This window comes from Pseudorca crassidens, chromosome 18 (assembly GCF_039906515.1).
Source record: "Pseudorca crassidens isolate mPseCra1 chromosome 18, mPseCra1.hap1, whole genome shotgun sequence".
Lineage (NCBI taxonomy): Eukaryota > Metazoa > Chordata > Mammalia > Artiodactyla > Delphinidae > Pseudorca > Pseudorca crassidens.
Window position 1 is genome coordinate 987,491 of NC_090313.1, and position 20,023 is coordinate 1,007,513.

Here is a 20,023-nt window from a genome sequence, read left to right on the forward strand (position 1 = left end):
ATTTGAGCATTTATTCAATAAATACTGAGTTCCACCAATTTGGCATAAACAGTAGTAAACATCTCAGTCTCTGCCTCCATGGGCTTGTCATCCAGTGGGTGGGCCGTGGAGGAGTGACGGGGCCATGGGGTGGGGGGTGACGGAGTCTGCGGAGGTTTTACAAAGCAGGATTTAAAATGTGTATCAAAACATAAAAGCTCTACTTCCACAGTGTAGCCTCAATTCTTAGCCACTGTAAACATGTTAGCAATTGGCACACATCTTCCCAAACATTTTCTCTGCAAATGCAAACATCCCGTGAGTCTATAAAGGGTTTGAAGCGCATTCTGCACTTTGGACTTTACCCCACCCTGTGGAGAAGTTGGTGTTAGTGTTGCGCATTGTGGAGCTGTCACTTAGCCACGTCCCAGGAGGAACACCTGGGCTGTTCCAAAAAGAAGGGCATCTAACGGCTGGTGTGTCTATGCTTGGTAGCAGCAGTTCAATCTGTAGGGTGCAGTGTTAGGAGTTCCAATGCTGGGTGTAAGGATACTTCTATTTTATGTTTTGAGAGATAAGGCAATTTAGCTTGAGGAATTTTTTAATAACATAAGAACTAACAAATCTCATTTGAAAGCTGACAGAAATGATCCAAAAGAGGAAGACTTGGGGGTCCAGGAGAGAGGAGCCATTGCTGCAGGCCACCACCATTGGGTTCCTTCCCTTGCAGTCCTTGGGTTTCCTGGGACAGGCCTGTCTCAGCCTGATCAGGCTGCCATAACAAAATACCACAGAGTGGGCAGCATAAACTGAGACATTTATTTCTCACAGTTCTGGAGGCTGGAAGTCTGAGATCGAGGTGCTAGCCTATTGGTGCTGGTGGGGGCCTTTCCAGATGGCAGACAGCGGCCTTCTGGCTCTGTGCTCATGTGGCAGAGAGAGCTAGTGAGTCTGGTGTCTTCTTTTATAAGGATACTACTCCTATCGGATCAGGGCCCCATCCTTATGACCTCATTTAGTTGCTTCTTTACTTCAATACGGCCACACTGGGGGCTAAGGGTTCAACAAGTGAATACTGGGGTGGAGGGGGACACAATTCAGCCCATAGCAAGGCCTGAATCCAAACGTCATGGGTTCTACCACCTATTAAGATATCCTAGAAATGCCAGCAGTTTGGTGTCCAAATAGCATCTCCTGCATTGGCCCTCACACCCCAAACTGGCATAAGAATCCTCCGTCCAATCAACTGCTCCATTTTTTGATTCAGAAAAGTATGATCCTAGTGATGTAGGAAATGGCTACTCCATGAGCATGTGATGGAGTAATTGTATGTACCCTGTAGGCACACTGTGTGTAACCTGTAGGCACACTGCTCGCAACTTGGCACACTGATTTTTCTACCATGATAATAATTTAAATTACTTTACTGAAGAATACCATTCTTTCTATGGGGCAGGCTGCTTACGTTTAACTTGACTAAGACTTTTTTTAAAAAATCTCTTTTGTGATGTAAGGCTACTTCTGTATTTAGTTTTCTTTTAGATGTGTAGCAATGAAGAATTCTGGGAGAGATTTAGAGCTTCACAGGATAAACATGCTTTTGATACAAAGAAGATAGGGATGACCATTTACAAGAAACTGCTAGCTTTCCACCAAAATGCAGCCCGGCAGAAATTCACACAAAGAAGACAGACAGCATTTTTCCAAACCTAACTGAAGTGACAAAATTAAAAAATAATGATTAAAACTGAATTTTCATGTAAAAATAACTACGAGTAGACCTTGCCTATAGCTAAGATTGGGTTGAAGCAATTATCTGGTAGATTTAAGTGGGAAAATCTGTTTTTTAAAAAACCTCTTGACTCTGAATAGTGTTCTGAAAATAAACTTCTCTTTTTTCTTTTTCTTTACTGCTATTAATCTATGAACAGATCAAGAGGATCAAATACCTACTTAATTCTCCTCTTTAACCTAATACATGTCCTTAATTTTAAAGATAGGAAGAACAGAATAGAAAGCAAATCTGCTTAAAGTATAGATGATTATATGTCTTTTCATCAGAGTTAAGACAGACACAAAAATGAGAATTCAGTGAAAGAGATGAAAGTAAATGATCCTTTCTCACAGTGTGTTGTGAAAAAATTCGCGCCCTTGTCCGCGTGGATCTTCCCCATGTGCAGAATTCACTCACCCCACGAGGAATGCGGTTGGGGAAGAAACAGTGGGCTGCTGGGAAGTGGCTGGAGCAGCCACTCTCCTTCCTTGGATTTGCTGGATTTGCTGCAGAAACATCTGCAGGTGTTTCACTGCCTTGGGATTTATGAAATGGGAGACGATTACTCAGTAAGTACTACTATTATTTAGCAAGTAAAAACTTGTTTCCAAAGATGGTAAATGAGATCCTTCAAAGGGCCTATATTTCATGTCAGATTTGAGGAATTACTTCAGTTGGTGTCTATGATTTACTAGCAAAGGCTGAGAGCAATGAAAATCCCAATAGGCAGCTCCTCTCCTTTGTTATGTTCATGTTTAGAATATAATTATTAAAATCACTAAGTAGGGGCTTCCCTGGTGGCGCAGTGGTTGAGAGTCCGCCTGCCAATGCAGGGGACACAGGTTCGTGCCCCGGTCCGGGAAGATCCCACATGCCGCAGAGCAGCTAGGCCTGTGAGCCATGGCCACTGAGCCTGCGCGTCCGGAGCCTGTGCTCCGCAACGGGAGAGGCCACAACAGTGAGAGGCCGCGTACCGCCAAAAAAAAAAAAAAAAAAAAAAAAAAATCACTAAGTAGTTGAATAAAACCAAGGACTGAAATCCAAAATGAGAAACAACAGAAAACATTAAAAGAAAGTTTTGCAGAGGAATTACAAGGAAGTGAAACAGGAGGCCAACCCTCACTCGAGCCCTCAGTCACACGGAGAACTCGGTCCCTCCCCATGACCGTCAGCTGTAATTCCACGCGATGTGTCCACACGAACGGTAATTCTTTCCTTAACATTTTTGCCATTTCTTAGACATATGATAAACTCAAAGTTTTTCTGTAATTGGTAATAAAATCTTCACACATATGTGAACAGCTTTTGATCTTACCAGCCACAGGTTGCTAGACATCCCCAAACCTCAGACACTGTGCGTGCCCTGCCCAGCCAATCTGAAAGCCTACATTGGGAAGTGTGTACCAATATAAAGAGGTATTACTGTTTTAAAACAGTGGTCTCAAAATGAGTTCTGATAATCCCTGAAGAGGTATCTTAGGCACCTTTCAGAGGGTGTAACTATTCAGTACTTTTGTATTTATATATTTTTCAGCTTTATTGATATATGATTGACAGATAAAAAATTGTGATATATTTAAAGTGTACAATGAGATGATTTGATGTATGTACAGTATGAAAGGATTCCCACTAAGTTAATCAATATACGCTCATTGCCTCACATATTTACTTTTTTTTTTTTTGATTAGAATACAAGTTCTACTCAGCAAATTTCAATTATAGAATACAGTGTTATCAACTACAGTCACCATATTATACATTAGATCCTCAGACCTTATTCATCTGATAACTCAACGTTTGTACCCTTTTACCAACCTCTCCCTACTTTCCCCATGCCCCAGTCCCTGGTAGCCACCATTCTACTCTGTTTCTATGAGTTCAACTTTTTTTTTTAGGTTCCAAATATAAGTGATACCATGTAGTCTTTGTCTTTCTCTGTCTGGCTTATTTCACTTAGCATAATGCTCTCCAGGTTCATCCATATGGTTGAAAATGGCAGGATTTTCTTCTTCTTTAAGGCTGAATAATATTTTGTTGCATATAGATAGAGATATATCTACAGATACCTCTGTCTATGTAGATATCTCACATTTTCTTTATTCAGTCATCCATCGATGGACGCTTAGGTTGTTTCCATACCTTGGCTATTGTGAATAATACTGCAGCGAACATGGGGGTGCAGATGTCTCTTCAATATCGGGATTGCTTCCTTTGGATACACACCCAGAAGTGGGGCTGCAGGATCACACGGCAGTTCTATTTTTAATTTCTTGAGGAACCTCTGTACTGTTTTCCATAGTATGTATCCGTTTACATTCCTCCAACAGTGCACCAGGGCTCCCTTTTCTCCATACCCTCGCCAACACTTACCTCTTGTCTTTTTGACAACAGCCATTCTGGCAGGCATGAGGTGATATCTCATGGTGGTTTTGATTTGTATTTCCCTGGTAACTAGTGATATTGAAGAGCACCTTTTCATGTACCTGTTGGTCATCTGTATTTCTTCTTTGGCAGTATGTCTGTTCAGGTCCTTTGCCCATTTTTAAACTGGGTATAGCTCTTCCTTGACTTATGGTGGGGTTATATCCCAATTAAGCCATCATAAGTTGAAAATATCATTAAGTCAAATATCATTAAGTCCTTGACTTATGGTGGGGTTATATCCCAATTAAGCCATCATAAGTTGACAATATCATTAAGTCAAATATCATTAAGTCCTTGACTTATGGTGGGGTTATATCCCAATTAAGCCATCATAAGTTGACAATATCATTAAGCATTTAATACACCTAATCTACCAAACATCGCAGTTAGCTTAGCCTATCTTAAACATGCTCAGAACACTTACATTCACCTGCGGTTGGGCAAAATCATCTAATAAAAAGCTATTTTTAATATGGTATTGAGTATCTCGTGTAATTTACTGAATACTGTACTAAAAGTCAAAGCCAGAATGGTCGTATGGGTACAGAATGGTTGTAAGTGTATAAATGGGTTGTTCAGCCTTGTGATTGCCTGGCTGACTGGGAGTTGCAGCTCACTGACACTGCCCAGCGTCATGAGAGAGTATTGTACTGCGTATTGATAGCTGGGAAAAGATCAAAATTCAAAGTTCCTACTGAATGTATATTGCTTTCACACCATTGTAAACTTAAAAAATCGCAAGTCAAACCATTTTAAGCTGGGGACAGTCTGTAAGTGGTTTGGTTTTTCTTTGCTGTTGTGTTGTATGGGTTACTTGTATATTTAGGGCACTAACCCCTTACCAGACATGTGGTTTGCAAACATTTTCTCCCATTCCATAGGTTGCTTTTTTTTAACCTCTTCTATTGTAATTTGTTTTTTATTATTTACTTATTTTTCTTAATTTTTTTCGCTGCGTCGGGTCTTATTTGTGGCACACGGGGTCCTCGTTGTGGTGTGCAGGCTTCTCTCTAGTTGTGGTGCATGGGGTCCAGAGCGCCGTGGGCTCTGTAGTTTGCCACATGCAGGCTCTCTCATTGAGGCACGCGGGCTCAGTTGTGGCACGCAGGCTTAGTTGCCCCACGGCATGTGGGATCTCACTTCCCCAACCAGGGATCGACCCCACGTCCCCTGCATTGGAAGGCAGATTCTTTAACACTGGACAACAAGGGAAGTCCCTGTAATTTATTTTTAAACATCACTTCCTTCACAATTATTTGAAAAGGTGTTTAGTTCAGATATTTTTTTTCAAATTGATTTTTATTGGAGTATAGTTGCTTTACATTGTTGTGTTAGTTTCTGCAGTACAACAAAGTGAATCAGCTATATGTATACATATATCCCCTCTTTTTTGGATTTCCTTCCCATTTAGGTCACCACAGAGCATTTAGTAGAGTTCCCTGTTCTATACAGCAGGTTCTCATTAGTTATCTATTTTATATATATTAGTGTATATATGTCAATCCCAATCTCCCAATTCCTATTTTGTTGATGGTTTCCTTTGCTGTGAAGAAGCTTTTTAGTTCCATGTAGTAGCATTTGTTTATTTTTGCTTTTGTTGCCTTTGCTTTTTGTGTCAAATGCAAAAAATCTTGCCAAGACCAATGTCAAGGAGCTTGCCCCCATGTTTTTTTCTAGGAGTTTTGTGGTTTCAGGTCTCATAGTCAAGTCTTTAACACATTTTCAGTTGCTTTTGTGTATGGTGTAAGAAATTGCTCCGTTTTCATTTGCATGTGGCTGTCCAGTTTTCCCAACACCATTTATTGAAGAGACTATCCTTTCCCAATTGTATTCTTGGCTCCTTTCTTGAACATTAATTGATCATATATGTATGGGTATATTTCAGAGCTCTCTATGCTGTTCCATTGCTCCATGTGTCTGCCAATACCATACTGTTTTGATTACTATAGCTTTGTAATATAATTTGAAATCAGGGAACATGATGCCTCCAGCTTTGTTCTACTTTCTCAAGATGGCTTTGGTTATTTGAAGTCCTTTTTGGTCTTCTTTTGGATTTTTTTTTTTTTTTTTTTTTTGGATACACGGGCCTCTCACCGTGGTGGCCTCTCCTGTTGTGGAGCACAGGCTCCGGACACGCAGGCTCAGTGGCCATGGCTCACGGGCCCAGCCGCTCTGCGGCATGTGGGATCTTCCTGGACCGGGGCACGAACCTGTGTCCCCTGCATCGGCAGGCAGACTCTCAACCACTGTGCCACCAGGGAAGCCCTTTTGGACATTTCAACAATATTAATTCTTCCAACCTATGAACATGGAATGCCTTTCCACTTATTTGTGTTTAATTCTTTTATGAATTTTATAGTTTTCAGTGTATAATCTTTTACCTTCTTGGTTAAATTTATTCCTAAGTATTTAATTCTCTTTGACGCTACTTAAATGGGATTGTTTTCTTAATTTCTCTTTCTGATAGGTGCATTTCTATACACTAACAACAAACTGATTTCTGTATACAGATTTTGTATCCTGCAATTTTACTGTTTCCATTTATTATTTCTAACAGATTTTTTGTGGCATGTTTAGTGTTTTCTGTACATAGTATGTCATCTGCAAACAGAATATTTGACTTATTTTTAATTTGGATGCCTTTTATTTCTTTTTCTTGCCTATTTGCTCTGGCTAGGACTTCCAGTACTATGTTGAAAAAAGTTATGAGAGTGGGCATCCTTGCCTTGTTCCTGATCTTATGGAAAAAACTTGCAGCTTTTCACTGTTGAGTATGATGTTAGCTGTGTGTTTGCATATATGACCTTTAACATGTTTAGGGACCTTCCCTCTATACCCAGTTTCTCAAGAGTTTTTACCATGAAAGGACATTGAATTTTGTCAAATGCTTTCTCTGTATCTATTGAGATGATCATATGAGTTTTATCCATCATTATGTTAATGTGGTGTATCACACATTGACTGATTTGTGTATATTGAGCCATCCTGATATCCCTGGATAAACCACACTTGACATAGTGTATGATCCTCTTAATGTACTGGTCAAATCGGCTTGCTAATATTTTGTTGAGGATTTTTGCATCAATGTTCATCAGGGATATTGGCTTGTGATTTTCTTTTCTTGTAGTGTCTTTGCCTGGCTTTGGTATCAGAGTAATGCTGGTCTCATAAAATGAGTTTGGAAGCATCCTGATCTGTTCTACTTTTTAGAAGAATTTGAGAAGGACTGGTATTAATTCTTCATTAAATGTTTAGTAGATTTCACCAGTGAAGCCATCTGGTCCTGGACTTTTGTTTGTTGGGAAGTTTTTGACTACTGATTCAATCTCCTCCCTAGTAATTGTTTAGATTTTCTACTTCTTCATGATTCAATCTTGGCAGGTTATAGTTTCTAGGAATTTATCCACTTCTTCTAGATTATATAATTTGTCGGTGTATAACTGTCCATAGTTGTTTCTCATGAGCCTCAGTATCTATGTTATCAGTTGTAATGTCTCCTATTTTCATTTCTAATTTTATTTGTCTTGTTTTTTTCCCCCTTAGTCTAGCTAAAAGTTTATCAATTTTCTTTATTAAAAAAACCACAAAAACCCAGTTCTCAGTTTTATTGATCTTTAAAAAAATGATTTTTCTTTTTTAGTCTCTACTTCCTTTTTTTCTGGTCTGATCTTTGTGATTTCCTTCTTTCTAACTCTGGGCTTAGTTTGTTGTTCTTTCTCTGGTTCCTTGAAGTGTAAAGTTAGGTTGTTTATTTGAGGTCTTTCTTTTTTCTTGATGTAGGCATTTATCACTATAAACTTCCTTCGTAGAACTGCTTTTGCTGCATCTCATAAGTTTTGATGTGTCATGTTCCCATTTTCATTTGTCTCAGATATTTTTTGATTTATCTGACCCATTGGTTTTTCAGAAGCATGTTGTTTAATCTCCACACATTTTTGAATTTTCCAATCTTCTTCTTCTAATTGTTTCTAGTTTCATACCATTGTGGTTGGAAGAGATGCTTGATATGATTTCAATCTTCTTAAATTTATTAAGACTTGTCTTGTGATCTAATATTTGATCTATTTTGGAGAATGTGAATTCTCCTGCTGTTGGTTGACATGTTCTGTTAGGTCCATATGGTCTAATGTGTAGTTTAAGTCCAATGTTTCCTTATTGATTTTCTGTCTGGATGATCAGCCATTGTTGAAAGTGGGTCTTGAAGTCCCCACTATTATCTCATTGCTGTCTATTCCTCCCATCATATCTGTTAATATTTGCTTTATATATCTTAGGTGCTCCAATGTTGGGTGCATAAATATTTATAATTGTTAAATCCTCTTGATGAATTAGCTCCTTTATCATTGTATAATGACCTTCTTTGTCTCATTACAATTTTTGACTTAAAGTCTATTTTGTCTGATATAAGCATAGCTAAACCTACTTTCTTTTGGTTTGCATTTGCATGGAATATCTTATTCCATCCCTTCACTTTCAGTCTGTGTGTGCTCTTAAAGCTGAAATGAGTCTCTTTGAAGCAGCATAGAGTTGGATCTTTTTTTTTCCATCCATTCAGCCACTCCTTTTTTCTTTTTCTGTTTTTTAAAATTGATGTAGAATTGATGTACAATATTACATAAGTTACAGGTGTGCAACATAGTGATTCACAATTTTTAAAGGTTAATATATTCCATTTATAGTTAGTATAAAATACTGGTTATATTCCCTGTGTTGTACAATAATACATCCTTGTACGTAAATATTTTGTACATAATAGCTTGTACCTCTTAATCCCCTATTCCTATCTTGCCCTTCCTTCCTGCCCCTCCCCACTGGTAACCACTAATTTGTTCTCTATATCTGTCAGTCTTTCTTTTTTGTTTTATTCACTAGTTTTCTTTTTTAGATTCTACACATAAGTGATATCATACAGTATTTGTCTTTCTCTGTCTGACTTATTCCACTTAGCATAATGCCCTTGAAGTCCATCCGTGTTGCTGCAAATGGCAAAATTTCATTCTTTTTTATGGCTCAGCAGTATTCCAGTGTGTGTATGTATGTGTGTGTGTATATGTATATCCCTTCTTCTTTATCCATTCTTCTGTTGATGGACACAGGTTGCTTCTGTACATTGGCAATTGTAAATAGTGCTGCTATGAACACTGGGGTGCAAGCATCTTTTTGAATTAGTGTTTTCTTTTTTTTCAGATATATACCCAGGAGTAGAATTGCTGGGTCAAACAGTTCTATTTTTAGTTTTTTGAGGACCTCCATACTGTTTTACAGAGTGCCTACACCAATTTACATTCCCACCAACAATGTATGAATAGGGTTCCCTTTTCTCCACATCCTCGCCAACATTTGTTATTTGTGTTCTTTTTGGTGATAGCCATTCTGACAGGTGTGAGGTGGTATCTCATTGTGGTTTTGATTTGCATTTCCCTGATGATTAGCGATCTTGAGCATCTTTTCATGTTCCTGTTGGCCATCTGCATTTCCTCTTTGGAAAGATGTCTATTCAGTTCTTCTGCCCATTTTTTAATTGGGTTGTTTGTTTTCTTGATGTTGAGTTGTATGAGATGTTTATATATGTTGGATATTAACCCCTCATTGGTCATATCATTTGCAAATATTTTCTCCCATTCAGTAGATTGTCTTTTCACTTTGTTGATGGTTTCCTTTGCTGTGCAAAAGCTTTCAAGTGTAATTAGGTCCTATTTATTTATTTTTGCTTTTATTGCTCCTTGCTTTAGGAGACAGAGCCACAAAAAGATTGCTACAATTTATGTCAAAGAGTGTTCTGCCTATGTTTTCTTCTAGGAGTTTTATGGTTTCTGGGCTTACCTTTAAGTCTTTAATCCATTTTGAGTTTATTTTTGTATATGGTGTTAGAGAATGTTCTAATTTTACTGCTTTACATGTATCTTTCTGGTTTTGCCAGCATCACTTATTGAAGAGACTGTCTTTTTGCCATTGTATAATCTTGCCTCCTTTTTCGTAGATTAATTGACCATAAGGGCATGGGTTTATTTCTGGGCTCTCTATTCTGTTCCACGGATCTGTGTGTCTGGTTGTTGTGCTGGTACCATACTGTTTTAATTACTGTAGCTTTGTAGTATAGTCTGAAGTCAGGGAGCATGATACATCCAGCTCTGTTCTTAAGATTCTTTTGGTTATTTGGGGTCTTTGGTGTTTCCACACAAATTTTAAAATTGTTTTAGTTCTGTGAAAAATGCTGTTGGTATTTTGATAGGGATTGTACTGAACCTGTAGATTGCCTTGGGTTGTATAATCATTTTAACAATATTAATTCTTCCAATCCATGAACACAGTATATCTTTCCATCTGTTTGTGTCATCCTCAATTTATGTGTCTTATAGTTTTCCAAGTACAAGTCTTTTACCTCCTTATATAGGTTTATTCCTAGGTATTTTATTCTTTTTGATGTCATGGTAAGTGGGATTGTTTCCTTAATTTCTCTGATAACTTGTTGTTAGTGTTTAGAAATGCACAGATTTCTGTGTATTAATTTGTATCCTGCAACTTTACTGAATTCATTCATGAACTCTAGTAGTTTTCTGGTGTCGTCCTTAGGGTTTTCTATATATAGTATCATGTCATCTGCAAACAGTGACAGTTTTACTTCTTCCTTTCCAATTTGGGTTCCTTTTATTTCTTTTTCTTGTCTGATTGCTGTGGCTAGGACCTCCAATACTACATTGACTAAAAGAACCACTCTGTCTTTAGACTGGAGAATTTAGTTCATTTACATTTAAAATAATTATTGATATGAACTTACAATTGCCATTTTGTTAATTGTTTTCTGGCTGTTTTGAAGTTCCTTTCTTCCTCTTTTGCTCTCATGCTTTCTGACTTGATGATTTTCTTTAAAGGTATGTTTTGATTCCTTTCTCTTTATGCCTTGTGTATCTACATCAGGTTTTTGCTTAGTGGTTACCATGAGGCTTACATAAAACATATTAAAACAGTTCACTTTTAGCTGATAACAACTTAACTTTGAAGGCATACAAAAGCTCTATATTTTTACTTCCCCATCCCACATTTTTTTCTTGGTGTCACAATTTGCATCTATTTATATTGTGTAGCCATTACCAAATTATTGTAGTTATAGTTATTTTAAAACTTTTGCCTTTTAACCTTTATACTAGTTATAAGTGATTTACCCATTACCATGACAATATTAGAACATTTTGAATTTAAGTACGTATTTACCTTTGCATCACTGAGTTGTATACTTTCATATGTTTTCCTGTTGGTAATCAGTGGCCTTTTGTTTCAGCTTGAAGAACTCCTATTAACATTTCTTGTAAGGCTAGTCTAGTGGTGATGAATTCCTTCAGCTTTGTCTGGAAAACTCCTTATTCTCCTTCAATTCTGAAGGACAACTTTGCCGGGTATTCTTGGTTGGTGTTTTCCCACCCTCCCCTCCAGTATGTTGAATATAACATCCCACACCCTTCTGACTTGCAAAGTTCCTGCTGAAAAATCCACTGACAGTCTTGTGATGGTTCCCTTGTGCATAACAAGTTGCTTTTCTCTTGCTGCTTTTAAGATTCTGTCTTCTTTAACTTTTGACAATATAATAATATGTCTCAGTGTGGGTCACTTTGAATCCATCTTATTTGGTATTCTTTAGGCTTCCTGTATCTGGGTGTTTCTTTCCACAGGTTATGGAAGTTTTCAGCCATTATTATTATTTTTTAAATAACGTTTCTACCCCTTTCCCTCCCTATTCTCCTTCTGGGACCCCCTATAATGCACATATTGGTCTTCTTGTGGTATCCTATAAGTCCCTTAAGCTATCTTTACTCTTTTTTTTTTTTTCTTTTTGCCCCTCTGACTGGATGAATTCTACTGCCCTACCTTTGAGTTTACTGATCCTTCCCTCCACTCGATTTAGTCTGCTGTTGAACTCCTCTATTGAAATTTTCAGTTTAGTTATTATAAGATTCAGCTCTATGATTTCTGTTTGGTACTTTTTAATATTTTCTATATCTTTGTTGAAATTCATACAGTGCTCCTGCATTGCTCTCCTGACCTCAGTGAGTACCTTTGTGACCATTATTTTGAACTCTACTGGGTAAATCACATATCTCCATTAAGATCAGTTTCGAGATATTTACCTTGTTCTTTTGTTTCAAACATATTCCCCTATTTCTTATTTTCCTTGAGTCTCTGTGTTGGTTTCTGTGCATTAGATAAAACAGCCACCTCTCCCAGTCTGGACAGACTAGTCTCATGTAGGAGATAAACCTTGTCAATCAGCTTGGCCTGAGTATGTGGTTGCCTCTCAAACCTTTATGATTGTCCATGCTACTGTCTTTGTTCTTAGTGGCTTCCAGTAGTGGAAGGTGTGCCAAGACCCATCAATGTCTCAGTCCACTTCCACGCACGTGCAGGCTGATTAGAATCTGGGCTCTCAAGTAGCAACCAGAAGAGTACGCAGTCCACCCTTCCAGGGAGAATCTGGTAGATGAGCGTTTTTGCCTGCTCCTGTGCAGAGACCTGGGGGGATAGCTGCAGAGAGGGCTCTCATGCACCTGTCTTGTGGGTCTCATGGACAGAAGCCCCATTGGCTTTCAGAACCAGGTGATTTAAAGGTCCATCCCTCAGATGGGGAGCCTTAAAAGTTGGGGTGCTAGATGTGGCAGCCCTAGCTTTTCTTCAGGAAAAAGCTGGGAACTGGGGGTTCCCTTGCGATTGTATGGTGCTGTGCTGGGGTTTGGGCTTATGGTGAGAGGTTGTCTCCGACTTTCCCACCTGTTTCGATGTGGGTATTGACTCATTTGTCTGGTGTGTAGGAGTCGCTTGGCTAGTTTCTGGATTTTTCTCTGAGGGAACTTCTGTGTGTGTAGCTGTATATTTGGTGTGTCTATGGGAGGAGGGACGTTCAGGAGCCTCCAATGTCACCATCTTGGTCCCTCCCTTGGGTATAATTACTCATTAAGAGACTAAAAGACATTACTCGCCTTTTTACTGTGATCTTCTCACGGGTGTATAGTGGAGTTTTCCAGAGGCTAGAATGATGTGTGTTGATGTTATTACTCTGACAGCTATAAAAAGAACATGTGTTTATGTATTCTTGTGCTTAAACATTTTTGCTTTAATTCTGAATACATTAAACATCAATAGATATAATCTAGCTAATAAACAAAAGTCCTTTGGGGTTGTTAATAATTCTTAAGAACGTAAAGTGTTCCTGAGACCAAAAAGTATAACAACCATTGTTTTAAACCATGAATCTTGAACACTAACCAACTATGGCCCACAGGCCAAATATGGTGTGCTGCTTGTTTTTATATATTAAGTTTTATAGGAACACAGCCCTGCCCATTCATTTTCTATTGTAAATGTATTTTAAGGCTCACTATGATGGCAGAGTTTAATCGTTGTGACAGAGGCCGTATAGCCTATAAAGTCTAAAGTGTTTACTATCTAGCCCTTTTCAGCCAGAGCTGATGCTGCTGGATCACCTGGAACTCACTGAATCCACAGCAAGTTCTTCTCTCCCTTCCCCCACCTTCTGGAGCTCATAAGGCAAGAACACGAGCACAGCAATGCTTGAAACTGACCTTATGTCTAACAGTCATAGAGGTTTTTTAATAATTAATCTCAGTTTTTTATAAACATTTTATATTTTATAAGGAATAGATATAATAAGCAAAATATTCAGATGATTAAAGCTACGTTTTAAAAAGCAGTATTTTGTTATATATAATTCTATATAGGACAAGTACCATAACTGGAGTTCAAATTCATAGCAACTAAAATTTTTATTTAATAAATGGTTCAAAGCACAGTGCCAAAAGCATTAACATTTAAAAATTTCACTAAAAGGAAAAAATACTGTAGAATGCACAGCTGCAGAAAACTATACTAAGTTATGAAAAAACTGCTCAGACTGCAGAAAGAAAGACTCCAGATGCCATACCTAAATATTCCTCTCTAAAATAATGCCATTTATGTTATAAAACATGAGCACTCCATCAAAAGACTGGACTCTTTTTGTTAATTCAGTGGCCGTATTGTTAAAAGGGCAACAATTAAAGCTGTTGGGCTTTATACGGTGTTAAAGTTCCTATCAGAGGGAATGCAGCACGACAGGCTTCAGCTAATCCTTACGACTGAAGGTGCATGAACGACTGAATTACAATGGTTATGAGAAATGAGAGCTGCTCACTCTCCAGAAACTACAGCTCACAGAAAACCAACAAAAAGCACAATGAGATACAGACCATTGACTTACAAATGTGTAAAACTGAAAGTCCAAGTTATTCCTACACCATGTTTGAAATGCTTCAGAATTCACACTGATACAATACTAGCTTTCTTCTGGTTTTGGTCATACTTTGCTACTTTCTGAAGGAGATTATTTTTCTTCTGCTTTGGCTAAATTACATATACTAGTTTATATCAGAAATGGCCAAATCTATAACTCTGTTCAAAGTTTTAAAAGATCGCTTGAGAATGGTTTCTAGGTATCTCTATGCCACCTTTATAGTTCTAGTTTCTCTATAAGGAGTAGTTTCACCTTGTCGGTTTTATTCCAGGCTAATTTACATGCTTCCGGAAGGAATGCCCTCTCTAATCCACAGAGTGTGGGTGGGAGACCACCCACGTCACCAACATGCACATTGACTCACTCTGCCTCTTCGCTCTTCTCAGCTCCAGCCCCTGGTGAATCTTCCACCTCATCCCTCCTCCCGTCACGGCCCTCCTCAGGGGGTCTTCCATCACATTCACGGGCTCGGATGCCACCTCTGGGCTGGTACAGCTGCAAGCCTGGTCGGTCCTGCCAGGACAGAGGGCGTGTTACTCTTCCAAGGGCCAGCAATACAGGAGGGGGCGACAGGTCTATCTATTTCTAGGGCCTGATAATCCTAATTATCTAAAGAAAATCAGTCTTGAAGCTAAAAATCAGACTTTTTCACAGCACTATCTCAGAAATCAGGCATTGAGATTAAAAAAAAAAAGAGCCACGAAAAAGAAAGACAGTTAATAATAACTTGTAAGTAAAGTTAGTGTCTGGGAAACTGTTACTGCTCAAAGCCAGAACACTCTGTGGAATTAATACAATCACGGCATTCCCTCCTATTTTGAGAGGTGAAAACTCAGACACACTCATCTCAGCCCCTCAAACTCGCCACGCAGGGTGGATGCGAAGTCTGGAACATAATGAGGCATGGTCTCTAGAGATGTGGCTTTTTAGAGCTATGACCTGAACAGTCACACACATTTGTAATTAGCAATTTCTGTGTAGCTTATTCCTCAACTGTCCCCTTTATGGAAAATGCTAACCAGCCATCATACTAATCTCTTAGAGGTGGTGGGATAAAAACATTCCTGGATACAGTACATAAAATGAAATGAAACTGCTTCAGGGAATGAGGAAAGCAAAGCCAGGGAAGGACAAAGAGATTCTGCAGGCCAGGACCAGCCTTGGGGAAGCCAGCCAGCTCTGCCGTGGACCCACCCGAGGGAGCCGTCTGCTCATGTGGGCGGAGCAGCAGCCGTAGCCTTCCACGGCCACCTAGGGGCCAGGCAGTGTGACTCGGGTGGGCACGTCCTATGCTGTTTCTCCAGGGCTCACCACTCACCTTTGCCCACTCCTGGGCTGTGTGTGGAGGCCCCACAGTTACCACCATGGGGTTTACCAGAATGTTCTTTTCCTTAATATCAGCCTGGCCAATGAGAAGGGTGGGAAAGGGCTTGGCAGGCCATACAGACCCGAATCCCATGTAGACAGAGAGACAGGCTTCACACACCACCTCTGCCCGGGGCCAAAAGCATGGCTCTGCTTTCGCAGGGTAATGTCTGTGTGTACAGACGGATTCTAGAAGGACATCGCAGCTCACCTCGTGAGAAAGGAGCTATGACACATAGCACCTTATCGTCACTACAGCACCACAGCCTTAACTGAGCGGGAGAGTCACCTCGGGTTCCCACTCCCAAAGCTGTGCCAATGCCCGTCACTCACTGCTGCTAAATGAAGAGGCAGGTGAGAAACCAGTGCTCGCGTGAACGAACCCAGCAGAAAGCTCTGAGGCTACAGTAACTGCAGAAACCTCTGAGTAGATGGACGGGGCTGGTCAAGGGTGAAAGACTCCCTCTGGCTGGGGCTGGCCTTGCCTTCACTGCAGACACTTTAAAAATCAACATAGCGGGAATTCCCTGGTGGTGCAGTGGTCAAGAATCCGCCTGCCAATGCAGGGGACACTGGTTCGAGCCCTGGTCTGGGAAGATCCCACATGCCGTGGAGCAACTAAGCCCGTGAGCCACAACCACTGAGCCTGCGCTCTAGAGCCCGTGAGCCACTACTGAGCCCGTGCGCCTAGAGCCCACGTTCCGCAACAAGAGAAGCCACAGCAAGGAGAAGCCCGCGCACCGCAACAGAGTAGCCCCCGCTCACCGCAACTACAGAAAGCCCGCGCGCAGCGACAAAGACCCAACGCAGCCAAAAATAAATAAATAGATTTATAAAAAATATAAATAAATAAATAAAAATCAACATCGCTGATACCCACCACCCCCTGGATGGATCTGTGGGGATTATGCTGAGTGAAAAAGCCAGCCTCAAAAGGTTCCATGCTGTGCTCCCATTTCTACAGCTTCCTGAAATGACAGAATCAGACACAGGACAGAGGGAGGCTGCCAGGGTCGGGGGTGGCGGGGCACGTGGATACGGCCTGCAGCCCAGGCCTCCGTGCCCTCGGCTCACCTGGACGCCAGGCTGTGAGGGCTGGCCAGCACCACGGGGCCGGGCCTGGCAGGGAGATGACCCGTTACAGTGCTCCTCTGCGACGCTGTGATCCCAATGCCATGCCAGTTGTGCAGAGCTGGCCTGGGTGTTTACGGCTACCTCATTACCCACTAATAATCAGAACGCTCTTGGAGGGGGATCATCTCCCCCCTCAAACACATCAGAAACACATCTACCTGTGGAATGGTTCTCATAGAAACTGGGAGAAGACCCTCTACACAGCCAAAGCTGCAAGAAACAGCTCCATGTAACTGGCCTGGACAGAAGGAAAGGCACCGGGTCAGGACCTGTGCCCCGGGGAGATCTGTAAGGAGGAGAAAGTCCTCGTGGGTGGACCCTCACCCCGGGGAGCAGGCAGGCTGAGCAACACCCTGGGCATCCCAGTCCTAGGGTCCCGCACGGAGGAGACGGCGCCCCTGCCTGCTGGGAAATCCGCTGAGACAGACAGAGGTGCTGGAGAAGCTGGGACTCTACTCACAAGGAGTGCCTGTGTGCAGCGTGCTGACAGTCAGGGCGGAGAGAGCTTTGCAGTCACAGCTGCCACCTCTCTGCACTCCAGACCTGAAGGGGTGAACACCCTGGCATGGCTCCCTGTACACCACAGCCTGGCATGAGATCTGGGCAGAGACTCGGCCTAGCAGTGAAGAGACAGACCTGTGTCTCGGGTGGGGTCCAGGTGGGGCGGCAACAGCCATTGTCAGTGTGAGCCCCTGGCTCCGCCCAGTCCACATGGCAGCTTAGTGCTGGATCTGGGGCAGACAGGTCTCACACAGCAGTGCAGCCACCTCAATTCCTGTACCCACGACGTCCCAACCCCCAGCCCCAGCCTACTCCACACCACAGCCTTGCGTGAGATCTGGGATGAACACAACAGAGAAAAGGATGCGACCCCGGGCTGCTTCTGAGCAGAACTGTGGACACCTACACAGGTGACGCCTAGGTCCTCTGTGGCCTCAGCTGCTTCAGCACTCACCTCCTTTGGGGCAGACACTCAAGAGCAACAGAGCCTGATTGAACTCGACCCTCAGGGCTTCTGCTCCAACAACTGGGGAGCAGAGCCCCCACCCCCGACAGGGCAGTGACAGGCACGGAGCAGAGAGGAGGCCCCACCTCACAGCCAGCCCAGGCTCTGTATAGTACAACACTGACCACACCCCTATCAAGGGGCTTACGGACAGCACACCCTGAGGAATGACGTGGCTGGTGGGCATACCAAAACCAGCCCTGGCACCAAAAACACTGAATACACACCGTCTGCACAGGGACAGTCCCACATAAAAACACACTTTCAAGACCTCAGTAGATAACTCTTTCTCCTAAATTCTTAGAGACAGAGAAAATTAAGTAGAGTGAAAAGGCAGAGGAACTCCCAATTAAAAGAACAAGAGAAATCTCCTGAAAGAACAAATAATGAAACAGAGCTCATCAGTCTACTGGACCCCAAGTTCAAAAAGGAGGTAATAAAGGTGCTACCTGAATTACGAAAGATTATTGATAGAAATGTAGATCACTGTAACAAGGAACTAGAAACTATAAAGATGAAGCAACCAAAAATAGACAATTTCTGAGAGAAAAAACAAGCAATGAACAGCAGACTAAGTGGCACAGAAGAATGTGTAAGTGATCTGGAAGATGGAATAATGGAAATCACCCAATCAGAGAAGAAGACAGAAAGACAAATTTTAAAAAAATGAAAACAAAATATGAGATCTATGGGATAATATAAAATGTGCCAACCTACACATAATAGGGATTCCAGAAGGAGAAGAGAGAAAGAAGGGGATTGAAAATGTATTTGAAGAAATTATGGCTGAAAACTTCCCAAACCTAAAGAAGGACACACATATCCAGGTATAGGAAGCACAGAAGGTCCCAAACAAGATGAATCCAAACAGACCCACACCAAGACACAGAATTAAGATGACAAAAATGAAAGATAAAGAGAGAATTCTAAAGGTAGCAAGAGAAAAACAAGGAGTTAGTTACAAGGGAACCCCCAGAAGGCTATTAGCTGATTTCTCTGCAGAAACTTTCAGGCCAGAAGGGAGTGGCATGATATACTCAAAGTCCTGAAAGGGAAAAACCTGCAACTAGGATACTCTACACAGCAAGATTATCATTTAGAATAGAAGAAGAGATAAAGAATTTCTCAGACAAGCAAAAACTAAAAGAATTCAGCAATACTAAACCTACCCTTAAAGAAATATTGAAGGGTCTTCTCTAAATAGAAAGGAAGCAAGGATCTATAGGAAAGGCAAGTATATAAAATGATTGGAGATCACTTAAATAAGCCAGTACATAGGTTAAAAAACAATAAAAAATTGTAAAAGCAATTATAACTACAATTAACAGTAAAAGGATAAGCATGAACATGTAAAACAGGACATTACAAGTCACAAAATGTGAGGGAGGGGAGTTTTAAAATGTAAGTATTTTGGAATGTTTTTGAACTTGAATTACTATCAGTGTAAAGAAAATAGATATAGTGATGGGTTAAAATACTCAAACTCCATGGTAACCACAAATAAAAAATATACAATAGATTCACAAAAACCAAAAAGAAAGAAACTCAAGCATACCACAAAAGAAAATCATCAAGCCACAAAAAGAAAAACAAAAAGAAGAAAAAGAAGAAATGAACAAAGAACTACAAAAAACAACTGGAAAACAAGGATTAAAATGTCAGTAAGTACATATTTATTGATAATTACTTTAAATGTCAATGGTCTAAATGCTCCAATCAAAAAAGTGGTAGATTGGATAAAAAAACAAGAACCTACAATATACTGCCTACAAGAGACTCACTTCAGGGTGAAAGACACACACAGACAAAGTGAGGGGATGGGAAAAGATACTTCATGCAAATGGAAATGACAAGAAAGCGGGAGTAGCAATACTCATATCAGACAAATTAGACTTTAAAACAAAGGCCATAAAGAAAGACAACGAAGGGTATTATATAATGATAAAGGGATCAATACAAGAAGAGGATATTATACTTGTTAACATACATGTACCCAATAGAGGAGCAGCTAAATATGTAAAACAAATACTAACAGACATAAAGTGTGAAATTGACAATAATA

General features: G+C 40.6%; 1 protein-coding gene across 13 annotated transcripts in view; it reads right to left on the minus strand.

Annotated features, from left to right (window-relative positions):
• Nucleotides 1-20,023, minus strand: part of UPF3A (UPF3A regulator of nonsense mediated mRNA decay) — a 53,629-nt gene that overhangs the window by 13,522 nt on the left and 20,084 nt on the right. For 11 of the 13 annotated variants that reach the window (XR_010937074.1, XM_067713817.1, XM_067713814.1 and 8 more), the window contains one exon: nt 14,821-14,969. Coding sequence is in view for 12 of the 13 variants with exons in the window: in XM_067713817.1 (XP_067569918.1) it covers nt 14,821-14,969 (149 nt within the window). In the remaining variant the exon portion in view is untranslated. Of the gene's footprint in view, nt 1-13,052; nt 13,231-14,820; nt 14,970-20,023 lie in introns of those variants that run through there. The other 2 variants (XM_067713812.1, XM_067713819.1) reach the window with 2 other exon arrangements.